Raw genomic sequence first — 18,530 nt, 5'->3', positions numbered from 1 at the left:
TGCATTTTTTTTTTTTTGCACCATTTCTCCTCCCTTCTTCCCCCAGATTTCAGTCGGGGTGTCTTACTGTTCCATAGACAGGTGGGGGAGAAAGGGAAATGGATACCTGGGATCTAAATTTGGCCTGTAACAGGGATATCAGGTACAGTCCATAGGCAGTTTATCATGCAAGCTGTCTGTTTAAGCAGCGTTCACATTGGAAAAAGAAATGTTAACCTAGAAAATCCAGATTCAATATCTTGCATTATTATTATTCCAATCAGTGTCTTCAGTTGTGACAGAAAGAAAGTGCCCATAAATAAACAGTGGATAAATCTTGAAATTACCCAGGTTAAAAGTGACACTAAACATTTATGAATGCCATGAATCTGTGTGTTAAAACACAACCATTTAGTCTGGAGTGGTGTTTTATGGACTGCGTCCAGTGGACAGCATTGCTAACAATCCTTTTTTTTTTATTTTGTTTCTATCGCTTGCAGGCTCCCTCTTAGTGATATTCAAGTAAAAGCCATATAAATGCTAACAGCATTCCATTGATTTTCCTGGGTGTGCATGTGTGTTTATGTGTGTGGATTTGTCTAAGGCATCAATCTTGTTTACATGGGCAACTTAGGGTGGAGGTCTCAGCTTGGGACAATATCAGATGTAAATTTAAACCCCTTTAAATTAAATTTCCCCCCTTTAAAATCAAATGTAATGCATTTACTGAGAACAGTCTGCAGTTATTTGACCCCATCAAAGCATTAAACCTAAACAGGAGTAAACAGAGAAGAGAGGTAACACACATTTTGAAGCTGGAAGTTGGTTTATCTCTGCAAACAACTTCTAAATTTGCTCAGAAGTGCGAATGTTGCAGGTTGGTCTGCTGACATTAGAGAGAAAGGGCACAGGGATCACAGGGATCAGTGCATGTATTCATTTGTGTCTGTTGTGTAGGGCTATGTGAAAACAGTGTCCTGACAACAACCCTTTCGCACATTACTGCGCCTGGAGTATGCGACTCTGGTGGGTTGTCAGGCAAGATACATATCACAACAAAGGGAGGTTAGATAAGAGGTCATCACCATTTAGTTTGTGACAAAGATTGCCAACATATTTTTAAAAACACAGTTAAAATCAATTTTGATCACAATATTGCATTTTTAATAGCAACTCATCTTATAGATATTGCCCACCCACCCAAAACCTGTTGCAAAGACATCTGACATGTTTTTGGCAAATGTTTAAGCCCACAGTGGTCAGCTGTGGGTAATCTGTGGGACTTTCTGGGTGGGACAAACCAAACACGTGGGTTAGTTAGATGTACTCGTATAGGGCTGACAGCAGTTTTGTGCTTTTGGTTTTGTATGGTTAAATCCACTATGGAAATGAACACGGGAGAACACATGTGGGGCTCCTTGTAGGCTAGCTTTGTTTTTGGGTTTTTTGGGCCCTCCTCTTTCCCAAGAGGGAATTTGGTGGGCGACCCCACAGTGGGCTTATCCAGAGAACAACCCATGTGGGGCCAAAGCAAGCTAGTCCACGTGGGGCCCATTGCAGTTTTGACGTTTCACTTCCACTTGAGCCTGTGTAAGGAATGAGTGTGGGTTTGATCTGCCCAGACAGCTTCACAGTTCGCCCACACCTACCCACTATTGGGTTAGCTTGCATATTTTTCAAATTAGAAAACACTACACAGAGAAAAGTGACTGCTGTGGAAAACATGAAACCATAGACTACTGATTCAAAACCTCAGTAAAATATAAGTTAAACTGAATATACTGATATACTTCATTTTCTCCAACTCCAGTGACTAGCTTGTTTGATAGGATTTGCATGCTGTGGGCATGTTTGGTGGGGCAATCTTCTCAAGTCATTGAAAATATGTTCATAGAGACGTTCCCTTTATATCTAAATGAGGCTGAAAAATGAAAAGACTCAACCTGCAGATTCAAAGCAAAACCTGTTGAATATCAAACATTGCATGAGATTTCTCATGAGATTCTGTGCAACAAATGAGAAATATAATTAGAGATATTGAAATGACAAATTCCCTGTCCACCAGGGCATGAAGCAGGTATGGAGATCAAGGCTCCAGACATCCAGAGCAAAGGAGACCAAGGAAGAAAAAAAGCATTATTCATGCACTAAATATTTTATATTCAATTTAATCAGCTGACAACTTTTCACCGTTCACTTTTGCACCAAAGACTGGTCAATCAGATTTAGCCCAGAACGTAGTGTCCATGGACTTCTAGTGGAGTCTGGCACCAAGACTCTACCAGCAGAACTTTGTGTCTCAAATAGCATCCAATGTGGGGCCTCTGAGTGTCTGGCTTGTTCTATCACTTTCCATTTATGCGGGCAGTTTGAAGGCTGCGTCAGCGCCCGGGGCTCTGATTTTGCAGAGTGGTGGGGCACATTGTCCTGCTGTTAGAGACAGCTGCCACTGGGGACCATCATTGCCACTGGGGAGTGTACTTGATCTGCATCAATGTTTAGGTGGGCAGTCTCCACATGAGCAGCACAGTCCAAAGTTTCCAAGCAGAACAATGCATTTGAATGAGACAATAAATCTTATCCACTTCACCTGACAGTGGTTTCAGTGTTGTGGGCCCTCTGTGTATATACACCCAGAGTCTGCCTATGCTACATATCTACCCAGTGAATCCTTGGGCTCCTTGTATTCATTACTAGCAAGCCATTTCATCAGTATGCTTTTTTTTTTTTTACATAGAGATCAGCAGCCATTGTTTTAAATCAGGGATCTAATATGTAATACGTGCTTGTAAAATCCCATAGGTTAGAAAAGAATCTGAGGTTAACTGCTGACTTCATCTGTGACTCATCTTTTTCATGTCTTTCCCTTCCCCCCTTGTTCCCACTGAATATGGAGGACAAACGCATCAAGCCGCTCATAAGCCTTTTTAATCAGCGTGAGAGATTGCCCACATATCTGTTAACTCTGTCACTAATGGCTATTCTTCCTCATTAGGGAATGTTATGCTCCCTCCACCACGTGCAGGCATGATCAATTCCTCTATCATTTAGGACCAGATCAATCTCACATGGCCCCTCCCTTTTTAAACTCCAATATCTCCCCCTTCCATCATGATGCATTAGAGCATCTAATTAGTCACATAGCCCAGGGAGCGAAACTGGAGCAGGGGAACAGGTCCGCACATTCAAGGTGGGCTCCAGTGGTGTAGATAAGTCTTCATTAAACTAACTCCCATATATCCACACGGTAGTACAAAGGGAGGATAAGGAACATCTCTGGATGTGGATAGTTTGTGAGTCAGTGCATTACATTACAGTATTTATCTCTTTGGCTTCTCCCGACAGATGTATGTTTTTTTGACATTAAGACATATGCGCTTCACTTTTTGGCCTGTTTTTAATGTGAGTTGCTTTTGTGTTGCAAAAAATATTCAATCTTTAGTTTGAGTTGACTTCTTAAGTGTAAACGCAGATAATTTTATCTGTTTCCAGCACAAAAATGAACTTTTTTCTAAACTCAGATATACAGTATGTCTTGTTCAAGTATGCCAACTCCACTTTGTTCTGAAAATAAAGTGAGCCATCTCATCCCACCGGTAGCAAATAAAGCACAAAACAAAAAAACAAAAAAAAGTGGGTCAAGATATGCAGGCTCATGAACAAAAGCTGTTTTAATGACATTATCACAGTTCTTGATGTTTCCTTTAAGAGGAGGTCAAGACTTACCCTTTGGGTGCAAGTGAACGACGCTGGATGGGCAAGCTTTTAGTGAAGCCATTTGGGAATCATTGTTTCTTTGGCGTTTAGCTCAGTTATAAGGTCAATACAGCTATGAAAGCACACTATAAAGCCAAGGTGTGCATCTTGTCTTGCAGTGGAACAACAAAGCAAAACCCCAAAGCTCTTTGTAGCAAGAAAGCTTGTAAGACCTGAAGACGCTGGATGTACGTGTGTGTGCTTTTTTTCATGCCAAATGATAAATTTGTACTTTTTTAAACAAATATATCATCATTATTATTATTATTATTATTATTATTATTATTATTATTATTATCATGGTTCAATAAAGAAAGTACGATTATGCCTACTCCCTTAGAGTGCTGGATCTATTAACTGGCAACACAAGGTTAAAACACAGTCCTCCACTTTAAGATATTCAATAAACAGGGTAAGTTTAAATATGAGACCTGATAAAGGTGCGTTTAATGAATCCACATATGTTGTAAATTGAACACTGAGATTGTAGCTAATAGCAATGCAGAAAAGGGAAATATTTCATTTTTTCCCCTTTAACCTGTTCAGCCTCCTAAACCTTAGCAAGAGAATACTGTAGGTTACCACAACCTGTTGTTACCCCTCTGCCATGCTCCTCTTCATCTCACTGCAGTGTGCAATGTGTAGTGTCGACTGCGATGTGAAGAAAGAGGACAGAGGGGAGGTATTATTTATTAATAGTCAGTCTCCCCAAAGCTCTGTAAAACATCCTGTTGAGCTCCCTGAGGTGAGCACTCAGCTTCAAAGCAATTAAAACCAAAGCTATGAGAGTGGAATGAGAGCAAAGGAAAAATGAATAGAGCAGGAGAAAGAGAGTGAGATAGGCCTGGCCTAGCCACAAGGCCAGTGGGCTTGGCTGACTGCACAGTCACATACTGTAGATTCAGCTTTCATGCCTGGGAGAGCAGGGGCTCTGAGCAGAATCAACTCCCCAGGTCAGGGATCCCTTGTCAGGGTTTTCTACTGTATATTGGTGTTAAACTATATTGGCAACCCCTGCAGGGTGTTTACCTGCTTGCAGCCACATGCTGGGATATGCTCCAGCTGCCAACAAAAATGACTGGTCTCATAAAAACAAATGAAAATCTACCAACATGTTGGCAAAATTAGCCCAAAGGCGTCCAATAGCTAGGAACTACTCAACGCATTTGAAAGCATCACTCTTAAACACAAGAACGGTATGCTTCCTCATTGCATCCAAAGGATTTCTACTTATGAACCTTAAACCTCATAAACCCCATGAAGCAAGGTTAAGCCTATACCCATCTGCAAATGCTGTTAGGCGTCATAAATGCAGCTTAAGTGGCCTTTAATAATGGTGGGCTTTACATGCCTCTTGGGCATTTTCTCATAAAAAACCTGGAAGGTTTTTGGCAAATCGTTGTCTCTTATGGGCTTGTAAATCCTTCGCATGCTCCTCTGACCACAATGACAATAATGTCTTTAGAAGACTTTCTAGGCCTTCAACAGCCTCATAACCCTTAGATTATTGGCCTAGGATGATGCTCTGTCCCAAAATGCCCTGTTGCCCCTCCACGTTTTTCCTACAGACCCTTGTGTTCCTCTTTGTTGCTGCACATCTAGGAGTATTTTTGTCATCAGCTTGATTTGATCAGCGAAGAAAAAACTGGAGAAAGAAAGATTCTGTGAATAACTTATGAGTGCTCCCAGCTCAAAACTGAGGCATTATGATACGTATATTAGTTCCACTGTTTTCCCATTCTGTGCCCGCTGTCAAGGTGGGTTATGCAACTGAACAGACTGAGACAAAGCAACTATTTTGGGCAGAACGCATGTGTTTGCCTCAGAGCCACAAAGGAGACAATGCCTTGCTTCCGCAAAAGTGAATAAAGTGACGTAGGAGAGGAATAGGATGCCACGTAATGGTGACGACAATTACAGTTATTGGAAGCAAACGTACTAAATGGAAGGGGAAACTGAGCGCTCATCCTTTTATCCCTTTCCTCTCTATTCATATTCTAGGTCTCAGTGGCAGAAGGCTGAGAAAGGAAGCTAAGAAATCCTTCTTCACATCCTCTAGCTCTTCCTGGGGCATCGCAAGGGGTTTCCAAGCCAACCCAGATATGTAATCCCTCTAGTGTGCTCCGGGTCTGCTCAAGGCTCTGACCACACTTCAGCAGGGAAGCAGGAGAAAGTCAATCATTTTCCCAAATCACCTCAACTGCTGACTGTTCTATTCTGAGATATCCCTCAGGGACAGTCCAGATATCCTGCTAGGAAAGATCATTTTGTTCTTTTTATTAAACAGTCTTGTTGTCAGATACTACCCATTTGCCATTACCTACTGCCACTGCCTCCGTGGTCTCTGAAAAAGAGATGGAGATTGTATCCAACAAGATCTCTAATGATGCCTCTTTTGCGGTGTGTGGGAGTTGTGTTAGGAAGTCTACAGATTTTTTTCTTTCCTCTACCTGACTATATCTTCAGCTGGGTTCAGTAGTTCTTGTCTCCTGCTGAGAACAGCCTTGGCAAGGCTCTGCATCCTTTTCCTGAGTCATCTGGTGGTTTGCCAAAAAGCAGCCCGTCGCTATAGCAGCCAGAAACCTTAGCAAGGCTCGAGTTTTTCCTTTCAAGACCACATTTGCCGCAATCTACCAATCCTCAGATTACCTGGGAATCTACCTAGAATACCCAAGTCTGAAATAACAACTTTTTCAGATTGATGGTTTTGTAGATACAGGAGGCTATTCCTCCTGATAGAAAGATGACATTCTGGTTATAGTTGTGAGCGGCTGCAACCAGGCAGCATCACAATAAGAGATATGTTTAAATTGGCCATTTTCCAGGACATATTAGGTGCAAAAGGACACTGAAATGAAACAGTGTACATCACTGAGCAACTAATTCTCCTGCTAAATAATCCAGGATTCATTTTCCGTTGGGTTTTATTTAATTGAACTTTTTGAGCTGACTGTGGAGGGCAGTAGGAACCCATCCAAGATATGATATGATTTTAGATCTCACACTGTGGAGCTGGAGCGGTAAAAGTCTACCATTAATCAGTTTATTCTGGAAATGAATCAATTAAATGAATAATCTACAAATTTATGCCTAATGAGAAGAAACGTTGTGGTCAGAAATGTCCACGAATGACTCCTTTTTAGCAGTCTTAGCCACAACTGACATCTACTCAGACAGCAAAGCTCTGCAGCGTGTCATTTGGATATAATGTATGAATAAATGTTTAATTGAAGTATTAACAACACTCTGAGATCTCCGTGTCATTATTCTTGGCGTTTTGTTAAATTAAAAAAAAGAAAAAGAAAGAAAGAAAGCAAACACTTTTATTCAAAGGATAACCAAGGATAATAAATACTAAATTCATGTCCTCCAGGTATAAATCAACTGAGTAACCTCCACCACACAGATAAGCAACACCACACAAATGAATAAATGACAGAAGGACAAAGAGCTACAAAGGGTAGAAATCACAGGACTGCTGAGGTGCTCTGGGCTGAAAGCAGACTATTTCATGCTTTCACTGATGAAATATAACTCACCTTTCAGAGCGATGATAGCCTGCATTTAGAGGCAGGTCTTTATTGCAGCCATTTATGCATGCATACTTTTATAGCCTATCATATCTGTGCTTTCATGAATACCTCAAAGCAGGAATGGTAGATGCGCTAAAGTGCTGCTTATAATCTTCAAAAACACCATGGGAATGAAAGGCATGGGGACTGTAAAGTACATCCAGGGATAAGCTTGTTGTCGTTCCTTCAGTTGTTTTTTTTAGGGGTCCCTTAGCAACAACGGTGACCCGGCTGTTCAGGTTATACATAGATAAGTCTCAGATGCTCCGCTGTCGGTGATGCCAGGGTCACGAGATACAATCTGCGGGTCTATCAGTCAAAACAGGTTTGCTGCTGAGGTGTGCTTCCCTGCCTCTCCTCCTCCTCCCTGTACCGCCACTTTAGGAATATTAAATATGCGAGGCGTCCCCCACTGCAGATGCAATGCTATTGATTTGGTGTCAATCCTCAAAGCCGCAGTAACATGATTTGGTATCAGCAATGGCTAAATGAGACTTCTCCCAGCAAGAATGGGAGAAGAGGTGAAAGGTTGTCAGGTTTCTCATTCGGAATGACTCCTTGTTTACAGGTAGCTTGATATTTGTCCATAGCCCTTTGGTTAAGGATTCAGTTGGTCTCTCATCTTACGTCTTGAGACAGCTGAGGCTGATTTTACATAGCATTTGAGTACATAGCATAACCTTGGCTACTTGGCTGTCTTCTTCTCTTCTCAAAAAAAAAAAAAGCCTTGAGAGTATTGAAACTGCAGAGATGAACCAGACATTAGAAGTGTTTCTCTAATTCTTTTAAAGTTACACCAGGTCCTGGCCACATCCCACTGGGTCTCTCTGGAGAAAGTCAAATTTTCTTAAAGCAATATTCATCATAACTGATTCTCCTCTAATGAGGATTCCAACCCCCTACAGTGCCCAGTGCTTCACCAGAGTCAGCAATGATCTTAATGCAATTAAGGCTGCAGCCTGACTGAGCCGCTTCGACTTTGAGACTGTTTGCCCGGCTGCTTTTTAAAAAATGTCGACAGAGCCAGATAAGCAGCGCTCAGGCGCTCGAGGCGCTTTCGCTGGAACCTATTTGACTTGCTTTACTTGGCATCAACTTCATTTATGCTGTTTGACTTTAAAGATTACTTTGAGCGAGGGACATCTGTGGATGCGATTTTAATACATACGTGGTTTCTTTGAATAAAACACATGTACTCACTCGTTTTTCTCTGCAGAGACACCTGCAAGCTGTGGGGTGAAAACATATTAAACACCGCTAGCATGTGTCTGCTGAAACGGTTCTGAGGGTATTTTATTTATTTATTTATTTATTGCTTGTCTGTGTGCAGGTGAATAAGAAATACAAGTATAAGTGACTGCTTATAAAGAAGTAGCAGTCTATTTTATTTACAGTATGTATCTTCTTGGGCAGTTTCAAAAATGTTATTTTATTTCATTTTATTGCATTTTATGAGACGAAACATATAAAAGGCAGAGGAATCCAGCGCCGTTATCTGCATTGTGATGCTGCATTGTGATTCACCATGAACCCCTGACAGTGGCTCTGTTTTTGTCACATCACTGGCACGGTTCCCACCTCACTGCTAAGAGCCCTACATCGCTGCGTGCTCGATTACAATAGCTCAACATTGCCACCAAGTGGTACACAGCAGCCATGACCCCGGTTTGGCAGAAGGTTAACAGCTCCAGATGCTTGCAGTCAGTGCAGCACAAGGGGACGGCGCTGCAGATGCAGGTGTCACTGTGGGGCTCAAAGAGACGAGCAGACGTCAAATAATCACACAGCTTGGCTGCATTCCCAGTTTTTGATGAGCAGACATGGAATCAATGATCTGTTCATTAGTCCTACATGAGCAAATCTGAGAGTGATCTGCTGCCCAAAAGAGGCAAAAAAAAAATCAATACTGCATGTGGATACTCTTTGCACCACATCCTTCTCTCCATACATGATAATCTTTTATCTCTGGCAACTGAAACGAATAAATGCCAATAACTAGGAACAAATATGCCTCTATAGTCTATCAGGGGGCTGTGGGTCGAATCTTTGTCTAATTGAACATCAGCTGGGGGGGGGTCTTAGCTAGAATGTGTTTTAGCTTTCAGGCCCTGGAGTCTTTTTTTTCCTTGCAATCAAGGTCACAGTGTGAGAGCGTGAACAATGCACGAGGTTATTTCCCTCCTGCCTTCATTACTATACAATTAGCTGTGGTGGTATTCCATTTCCCTCATTTCAGACTTTGTAGATCGATATTGCTCAGGCTCCTGGCTAAGTAGCTGCGCTGCTGGTAGGGCTTTTCAATAGCTGAATGGGAGGCATCACTCACTGAGCTAAAAGAGATGTTTGAGAGCTGTAGTCGGCGATGGCCACACACACACACTTTGATGAGCGGTTGTAGAGACTTTGCAAAAACAGTCTCACAAATACGGGGGACACTGGGTGATTTTTAAAGAGGAGATTGTGCTAATGTCAAGTTTGAACAATGGTTCCACTATCATCATTATCAAGGTCATTTATTTGCTTGTGTGGGGTCTGTTGAATTTTGCTTTGAGTCTCCTTTCTTTTTCGGATTTTCATTCATTGCTTTAGTTTAAAGGTACAAAAAATGGGTACAAACACTTTTTTTGGTTTGGATATCATTAATTGGACCTTCTTGCTGGTGGAACAAGTGGCTACAGAAGCTGAATGTATCACAGTAGCACGGTAATGTGCTTAAACTTGAATGCATCTACAGTACAAGGCGGTATTTGCCCCTTGTCATGCTTAAATGTTACAGACTATCAAACAAATTATATTATTTCCACTAGCCACACCCCAGCCTGATTATTGCTAGATCTGTTTGAATCAAGAAATGACTTAAATAGAACCTGTCTGACAAAGTGAAGAAGGCTAAAAGATCTCATAAAGCTGCTTTTCAGTAGCTGAATGTATCAGTCATTGATCGACATGTGTTCGAAGACATCGTGCCACAATCTAAAGAAACTCAAGAACCAGTCTGGAAAGGGTTAAAGAGCCATTTCTAAGCCTTTGGTACTCCAATAAACCAGAGTTAGAGCCATTATCTGCAAATGTAGTGCACTGGTAATAGTGGTGAACCTTCCCAGGAGTGTAAACGTATACAAGAGCGCATCAACAACTCATCCAGAGGTCACAAAAGCAAAACAACATTTAAAGAACTGCAGGCCTCCAGGGTTCATGATTCGACAGTAAGAAAGAGATTGGGTCAAAATGATCTAATACTAACACAGCATTTGGCAAAAAGAGCAACATACCAACAGTCAAACATGGTGGTGGTGCTGTGGTGGTGTGGGGCTGCTTTGCTGCTTCATTACCTGAACCATGACTGAGATCATGATGGACCTGGACCATGATGGACCCATGAATTTGGCCCTCTACCAAAAAATCCTAAAGGAGAATGTGTGACCATCAATTTGTTCCCTGAAGCACACCTGAGTTGTGTAGCAGGGCAGTGAAACACACCAGCAAGTCCAGCTGTGAATGGCTCAAAGAAATTGATTGAGATGTTTTAGCATAACTCCAAACTGGCCATTCAAAAGCTTGTGGTGTGTGTGGCTGGATGAAAACAACTCTTCAAAGAAGCATGGGCCAAAATCCCTCCACAGCGATGTGAAACACTCATTGCCACTTACTGCAAGGGCTTGATTGCAGTTCTTGCTGCCAAGGGTGGCACGACCAGTTATTACGTTTAGGTGGCAATTACTTTTTCACATAGCTTAATAAATTAGATCATCATACAAAAAATGCATTTTATTTTTTTCTGGATGATCTCTGTCTCATTTTTTGATTTTGATTTTTTTGGAGGATGTGAAATATTTAAAGGTCAAAGAAATCCAGATGGCAGCAAATACTTTTTGTGACACTATTCTTGTGCGTGATAGACCAAGGTCAAAAGGCCAGGTTATCAACACATCACCTCTCCAATTCATCAGCTCATTTTTATTTGGCACAGTCCCTCATGAGAGCATTTAGCAGCATGATGACAGGAGGGATGAGATATGAGCCGAGCCAGTGGCTGCAGAAAGTCTACAGAAAACACGGAGCAAGGGCTGTGCAATCAGACACCACAACTGACTTCATCTCAGAGAATAATTACATGTGGCACTGACTCCGAGGCTGGTTATTAATGCCTATAATGGACAGGCAGCAGAGGGCACTGGATCATGGTCACATGAAGGGTGAATGAAATGTACAGTAGTACAGTAGTATCCTGTTTTGTTAAAAAGGACCTATTGTGCTCATTTCCAGGTCCATATTTTTATTTGTAAACTTGACTTGGGCAGTCAAATGAGCCATGGCTCATCCTTATTTACCTCACACCGGGGTGTGGTGCAGGCCATCAGTGTGAATCGAGTGACTTTAGCTCACAACCCTTTCCCTAGCCAACTGACAGAACGAGCTGTGTGCCCAAAAATGACCTTATTAGGGTTATCCACTGACATCACACAGAGTCAAGAGTAGAAAATAAAGCTTTTGAGTCACATGGGTTGCTTGTATATACCCTAATTGTATATATCCAACAGTTTATGCAGTACATTAAAAAACTAGGACCATAATAGGTGCAATATCTCAAAGACCTTTTTTCAGTTGCTGTTAAACTGTCTCTTGGAAAATACTTGAATTTGGAATCGTAGAAAAACGTTGCATTGATATTTTAATGTGCTGCAGGCCATACATGCTACATTAAACTGGGCCGTTTTGTATTAAATGTGAGAACGTGTTCTGAAGTTAAGCATGTTTGCAGCTAGTGTTAACTAAATGATTTTACACCTCCACTCTGCTAAACCTCTTTGTCTGTTTTACTGAGCTAAGCTGATCTTGAATGGACAGATTCAGACAGGGGAACAAAGAGCTCCCTTTTTATGAATTGTGAAAGAATATCTTTGATGTTTTACTTGACACAATTGTTCAATTTTTTAAAAAAAAAAAGAATTTCTTCTTCACCAAAATCGCCAGCTTTCATTATGAAACATTATCTGTATTTATAGTAACAGCACAAAGTTTAAGTAAAATCAACCATCTTTAAGATCAAAGCAGCTGCTTTAATTTAAAGTGTTCCCTGCTCAAGTAAAAGAAGAGAAAGATTTATGTGAATACACCTTTGATTCAGCATACAAAGTGAAAAGAGGACTAAAGCAAGACAAATTTTACTGTTAGTATCATTATTATTATTATTAGTCACAGAATCTCATAACAAGAACACATATTAGAAAGATGCCTGCTGCATTTAATACTGAGGAATCATGTAGAAACAGACCACGAGGAATAGCATGACATCGTTCCGAATAACAGCAAACATCCAATCGTCAGGCAAGGAGTGGCACAGGACAGGCATATTCGTTTTTTTCTTTGTTTTTTTACCAAAAAAATAAATACCAGCAAACTGAGGAGCCTCATTCAGCGACAAACTGGCAGTTGAAGCAAACGCCACTCAAAGTCTGAAGTCATCTCTCCACAGGGACCAAGAGACAGAAACATTTCCTCTGTGTGGAATTTCAAGACATCATACTTGCTAAATAAACGAAAAGTTGGCGTGCTACGTAAAAAAAAAAAAAAATTACAAATTTAAAAATAGAAAAAAATATCTGTCAGGAGAATACGAGGAAGAAGGAAGAAGCATGCAGATTATAAACAGCGAAAATACAACTTGCATGGAAACTTCTCAGGAAAATGTTTTTAGAAGCTGCTGTCAAATAAAAAACGGCTCCAGTTCTAATCTTGTTCTTTTGATTATTTCATTTATTTTTTCTTTAATGCTCTCAACGCATTTACTGGGAAAGAAAAATGGGCTTCTTCATGTGACAGCAGCATTCCTGTTTCTGCTACATTCACAGTACTGCAGGAGGATGGGTCATCTGTCACTGCACTGGTACAAGACAGTACTCTATACTGAAAATAACACCAACCGCAATAACTATAGTTACTGATATTCAGGTAAACGTGACGAAGAACAGAACATTAATTAAAGTCCATCCCAATTACAGCCGTCGCCACGGTTCTTTCAGCTGTTTCCTTTGCTGCCGTTGTCATCGCACTTCAGACGGGCACCACAAATATTTTATCTGACATCAAAATTGGTCCTATTATTGGTCCGCTGAAATGTATTTCAAAACAACAAACAAGAGGAGAGGGGGGGAAAAAAGTTGAGCTTCCCACTTAAAGGAGACTGTAGCTTAGTCTGGGTGGCAGCTTTACATTCTTGGCAATAACAGCACCTCTTTTATGTTTTAAAGAAAAGACAACTGCGCCAATCTGCAGTGTGCTCAAATTTACAAACTCCACTGACGTGAACATTTCACCAAGAAAATACAATTTTGTGGATTTTCTTTTAAATATATATAGATATAGATATATAGAGAGAGCGAAAGAGTAAGTATTTAGTAAGTATTTTACAGTAACACTCGTGGCCGACACAGAATCAAAATGCACATCTTTTTTTTTCATAGAAATCATACAGAGACATTCGTTTCCCACTGGTCGTCACATTCCTGTGAGTCGGGCAGAGAGGAGTGCTGCTGCAGCGTGTGTCCACCGTGTGGCAGCATGTAGGTATCCTGGATCGTGTTCAGTGCAATTTCTCCTCAGCGCTGCGGGTTGTAAATCTGACACACTGTAGCACATTCTCCGTCTCGCTCTCGAAAGGGGCTGATTTGGCTTCTCGAACACCGACCGTAGGAGGGATTCTAAAAAAGAGCCAAAATCTGTCACCGGCCTGTTCATCAAAACCGCTCTTCAGTTCAAGACTCCTGCAAAGATTTGTCATACACTGACAGTCAGACGATGCTGTGTAAAGGCTGTGGGAAACTGTGGTAACGGTGAATAATTGCACTGTCTCTCTTCAAGGGAAGACCACGAGCTAAGCAAATCAGGCACGAGTCTGACATTCCCTGTGTGTAACTTGGTGTGAAATACTGTGGAAATGTGCACGATTTTATTGCACTACATCTGCAACGCCTTTAAGTGACCTTAAAGGAGTAAATATTATCATTATTATTTCAGTATTATTAATCTCCACATATTTGTTTACTTCTCACAGAGATCTCCAGGATGATCTCCAATACCATATCTGGTCCTTTTTTATGCACTCTGATACTTTTCGTTTTTGTCAAACTCAAACTAGTTTCACTTCTGTGGGAATAAGCTGAGAAGAGAAGTGAACTTTCATTTGAGGTTTCAAGCCAGAAAGGGATTAAACGGCAACACACTGGTGTGTTTTCTGTGCGGTTGCATGGGTTAAGTGGCTTTAACAGGAAGAGAAATGAGTTATGCTAGAAAACTGGGAAATATGTACGCATGTTTGAAGGTGACCAGCAACTCTGTAGCTAATTAACTAATTCCACACAATTTGTTATTTGTGAAAGAGCTACAGGTTGATAGCCAGGCTTTTAATGATTACTGTGGTAGCTGACAGACTGTGTCAGGTCCTGCTGACTTTACAGACAACAAGAATTCTTCCAGGTCAAAATGGAAGCTATGAACTCATTTAATTAATTAGGAACATAACTAATCAGCAAAAACATATAAAACAATTATCTATTAAACAGCAAATAAGCGGTCAAAGTGCACCTCTCTCACCTGGTTATAGATGGACATCAAATACTCCTTCCTCCACTGCCTCTATATCCTCCTCAGCAATTACTAGTGGGAACAGAGAAGGTGAGGGCAAAGAAATAAGTGGCGGTTTGGTCAGCCATCTGGAAATGCAAAGCATCGCCTAAAATCCAGAAATGTGTGGCCTTTGTCTATTTACCATTCCCAATTCATTCGTCTGGCAGCATTGTGCTGCCCACTGATGGAGCAGGTTTGCACTGATACAGAATTGAGCCAGGCAGGGCGCCACTTTTGCTAATGTCTGATGAAAACACTGCCTTTATGAGTCACTAGCCTCACTGTGGTGGACCATTTACATTTCCATTGCAAATTACACTCTATTGTTGGAAGAAAACACTCCAAATGTCAGCTCCCCATACACTCAAAGGAAGACAAAAGCCCCCATCAAAAAGTGGAGGTGTTGCAGTGGTGACATGAAGTCAAAATTCCTCCGGGCTACACTTGTTTATCTTTGATGCCTGCGATGGGAGATTCTATTTTATCAGCACGAGGGGTCAAACTTTAAGGTCTGTACACATATCAAGCTAGCTGGTACTGTATTCATTCCTGTGAGAAACAAAGATTCTAAAAACAAGTAACTCGATGCTTGAAAAATACACTTATTCTGTGGGGGCTTTTTGCTTATGCCTGTAGGCCACAACCAGCAGCAGGTAGTTGCATAAGGACCATAGATATATATATATATGTGTATATATATATACACTAGAAATAGGAGGGCTGGCTCTATCCAAAAAGGCTGAAATTGATCAGAAATGTTATAAGATAAGAGATAAGAGATAAGATAACCTTTATTAGTCCCACACGTGGGAAATTTGTTAAAAGACAGTTATCAGTGGAATCACAAATCATTTTTTAATTTTTAATGTAATACGTATTTAGACATGTGTAGGGGTCCATTTCAGCAATCATCCTCTTGGAAACATGAGGGATGCTAGCTGCATGTAGATGCATCTTACCAGTGTTCTGCAGGCTGGGTGGGGTGTTAGCAGGAGGAGGGAAGCTGTAAGATCTGGCCTGGAGAGCTGGCGGCGCTTCATGGCTGATGCTCTTGGTCCTCTTCCGGCACTCAACAGCCAGCCGGCTTCGGCAGGCCTTATGGCAGTTGACCCCGCAGGCTGCAGTGGGAATGTTCGCACGATGGGAGAAAGATGGAGGCAGGGACAGGTTTCGGGAGAGGAGGAGAGGACGGGGGGATTGGAAGGGAGGGAGGGACAATCGGCGAGAGAGCAGGCGAGACAGGAAGAAAGGATGAGAGGGCCAGGGGCGAGAGGAAGATGGAGGTGGAGAAGAAGGGTCAGACAAAGGGACGGGTGCAAACTGATGAAACGGGGCAAACGGGAGAGCTAACGGTGACAGTAAAGTGCTTCGACATGCTGTACAGACACGCGAACACTGGCACATGCACACGGTAAGGCCGACTGTGCCCGACAACAGCTCTGTCAGCTGTGGGTAGTCTACAAGGAGAGGAGTGATGGGTCACCCAGCAAGGCAGCAGGAAAGCAACTGAGTTACTGGAATCCACGGCAACAGAAATCTTTCCTGGTTCATTTCTTCACTGTCACTGGTGGTAGTCACCTGACTTTAAATAACTATAAAGTGTGCAGATAAGCATCATATCAAGAGAAGAAAACAGTAACAACCTACATAGTGGCAATATAACAAATTTTGATCATACTGGATTTTTTTATAATGCTTATTTCTTTAACTCACTATGAATTTTTCATTCTAAAATAATTATCACAGATATTCGTCAGTTCCCAAATAATGACACATACCTATCAGTCTTTGCTTAAACTCTCATGTACTCTCATGTCTTTCCAATGTATATGAAGCTATAAATGTTGCTACTATTCCCAGTCTTCATGCTATGGTGAGCAAAGCAGCTGGGGGATGACAATTCAAATTTAACAAGGAGATCTTAGAGCAGTCTTAAGGTCTAAAGCAAAAAAAAAGAAGCCTACCTGCTAAAACGTCAAAGAGATAGAAAGAAGCAAAGATGTTTCTGTGATATGGATGTTAGAATGCTGGCATGAGCACAGCCCCACATCTGTTCAGACAGTGAGAGGTTTCTGATTCAAATCTCAGTAGCTGACATCTACTACCCCATTACACACACCAGACAACCCACACACATCAAGAGCGCTCCTGCACTGCACTGCACTGCAGTGGGTGATTCATTTCAATTATGTGCCTGCCGGTCTGTCTACCTCCCTGAGTTTGGGCTAACAATGGTAATGGGGATGAATGGCTGTGGGGCTCTCTCATTGACTTCCCCTGGTCTCATTAATGGAACAAGCCAGAACTAAAACTCTCAGTCAGGCTCACAGAATGCACTCCTGTAGAGTGGAGAGGACACGGGAGAGTGTGAGGGTCAGTGGTGTGTATGTGTGTCTGTATACACAGAGAAATGCATCGATCTCTTTGTGTGGATCTGCTTGTGTTATTTTTTAAAGCAATCACATGCTTGTCTTTGTATTTTAACAACAAACACAAGTTAAAGATTTAAAGCTCCTTACATAACTTGCCTCATTCACGCAAGCACTTTTTGCTACACTTTTTCTATGTAGCAGTCACACAACAGAGAGCAACTTGGTGTTAACATCTTCCCCGAGGATGTTTGACATGTAGACTGGAGCAGCTAGTGATTGAACCACCAACCTTCGGATTAGCAAATTACCTGCTCTACCTCTCCTGAAGTACTAATCCAAGTCTCCCATCCAAGTACTAACCAGGCCCGACAAGATCGGTTGTGCTTAGGGTGGTATGGCCGTGACCTAGTCAACATGATGTCATCATGAAAAATAAGAAATTACTCATCCTTAAAGTTGTTACACTAATTCAAACACAAATATCTGTATTTGTTAACACATGTGTCCTTTTGTTCTCCTACTTAGACCTCCAAGGCTCCAAGAGAACAACAAAGCGTTACATCCTGCGATACACAAGGACTCTGCACACAATACAATACTACTGTGAGGTTTCTCAAGCTGTCATTGCATTAACACAATACTTAACTTCTTCTAAATAATGAGATATTCACGCTAGTAACTGAACAAACTGTGTAGGCAAGGCTGACTGAGAAATCTTTGCAAAAACCTGACGTGGAATTTAGTTTATGCAACACAGAAAAAGCAGGGAAACGCCATCTATGAAATATCTGCCCTACCTTTCTCGCTCAGATGTCTGAACTGTATCCAATCACTCCTTAAAAGACTACAGCAGATGGAAACTAGGTTTATTTGCATTTTAGATCCGGCATCATGTCCAAACCTTTGCTTGACATCTGGAGAGCAACATATTTGTTGCAAATTATTTAGAGAGTTTAACGTCTGCAGATCATCACTCTGCTTTACAACATCAGCACGGACCACCAACAGCATGTCCACAGAGGGGGGGGTGGACAAGCTGCAAATGTGTTTAAGAAGGTAGCCGGCCTCTGTGTATGTGCATTTGTGAAATGAACCAGCTTCCTCAAACACAGGTCCACTTGGAGGCCTGAAAGGGCAAATAATTCTCCATTGTGTATAGTGTGCTCTCCGGTGATGGAGTTTATCCAGCTGCTTAAGCAGAGGGCTTTGAATATAATTAAATGTG

General features: G+C 41.5%; 1 protein-coding gene and 1 long non-coding RNA gene across 4 annotated transcripts in view; one reads left to right on the top strand and one right to left on the bottom strand.

The window, feature by feature from the left end:
- LOC146675427 (uncharacterized) overlaps positions 1-18,530 on the top strand; it is a 387,382-nt gene that overhangs the window by 231,979 nt on the left and 136,873 nt on the right. The gene's annotated exons all lie outside the window — the stretch shown is intronic.
- The window catches only part of LOC146675437 (RAS guanyl-releasing protein 2-like), a 37,681-nt gene continuing 32,149 nt past the window's right edge, over positions 12,999-18,530 (bottom strand). For both annotated transcript variants that reach the window (XM_085400462.1, XM_085400460.1), the window contains exons 15-17: positions 15,893-16,051; positions 14,901-14,963; positions 12,999-14,008 (exon numbers count right to left, since the gene is read on the bottom strand). In XM_085400462.1, the coding sequence (XP_085256588.1) occupies positions 14,905-14,963; positions 15,893-16,051 (218 nt within the window). In that variant the 3' untranslated portion in view covers positions 12,999-14,008; positions 14,901-14,904. The remainder of the gene's footprint in view (positions 14,009-14,900; positions 14,964-15,892; positions 16,052-18,530) is intronic.

The sequence above is a fragment of the Rhamphochromis longiceps genome, linkage group LG3 (assembly GCF_057381845.1).
Source record: "Rhamphochromis longiceps isolate RC_006_pf linkage group LG3, R_longiceps_female_GT1.1, whole genome shotgun sequence".
NCBI classification, from domain to species: domain Eukaryota; kingdom Metazoa; phylum Chordata; class Actinopteri; order Cichliformes; family Cichlidae; genus Rhamphochromis; species Rhamphochromis longiceps.
This window is presented reverse-complemented; position numbering and strand designations above follow the sequence as displayed.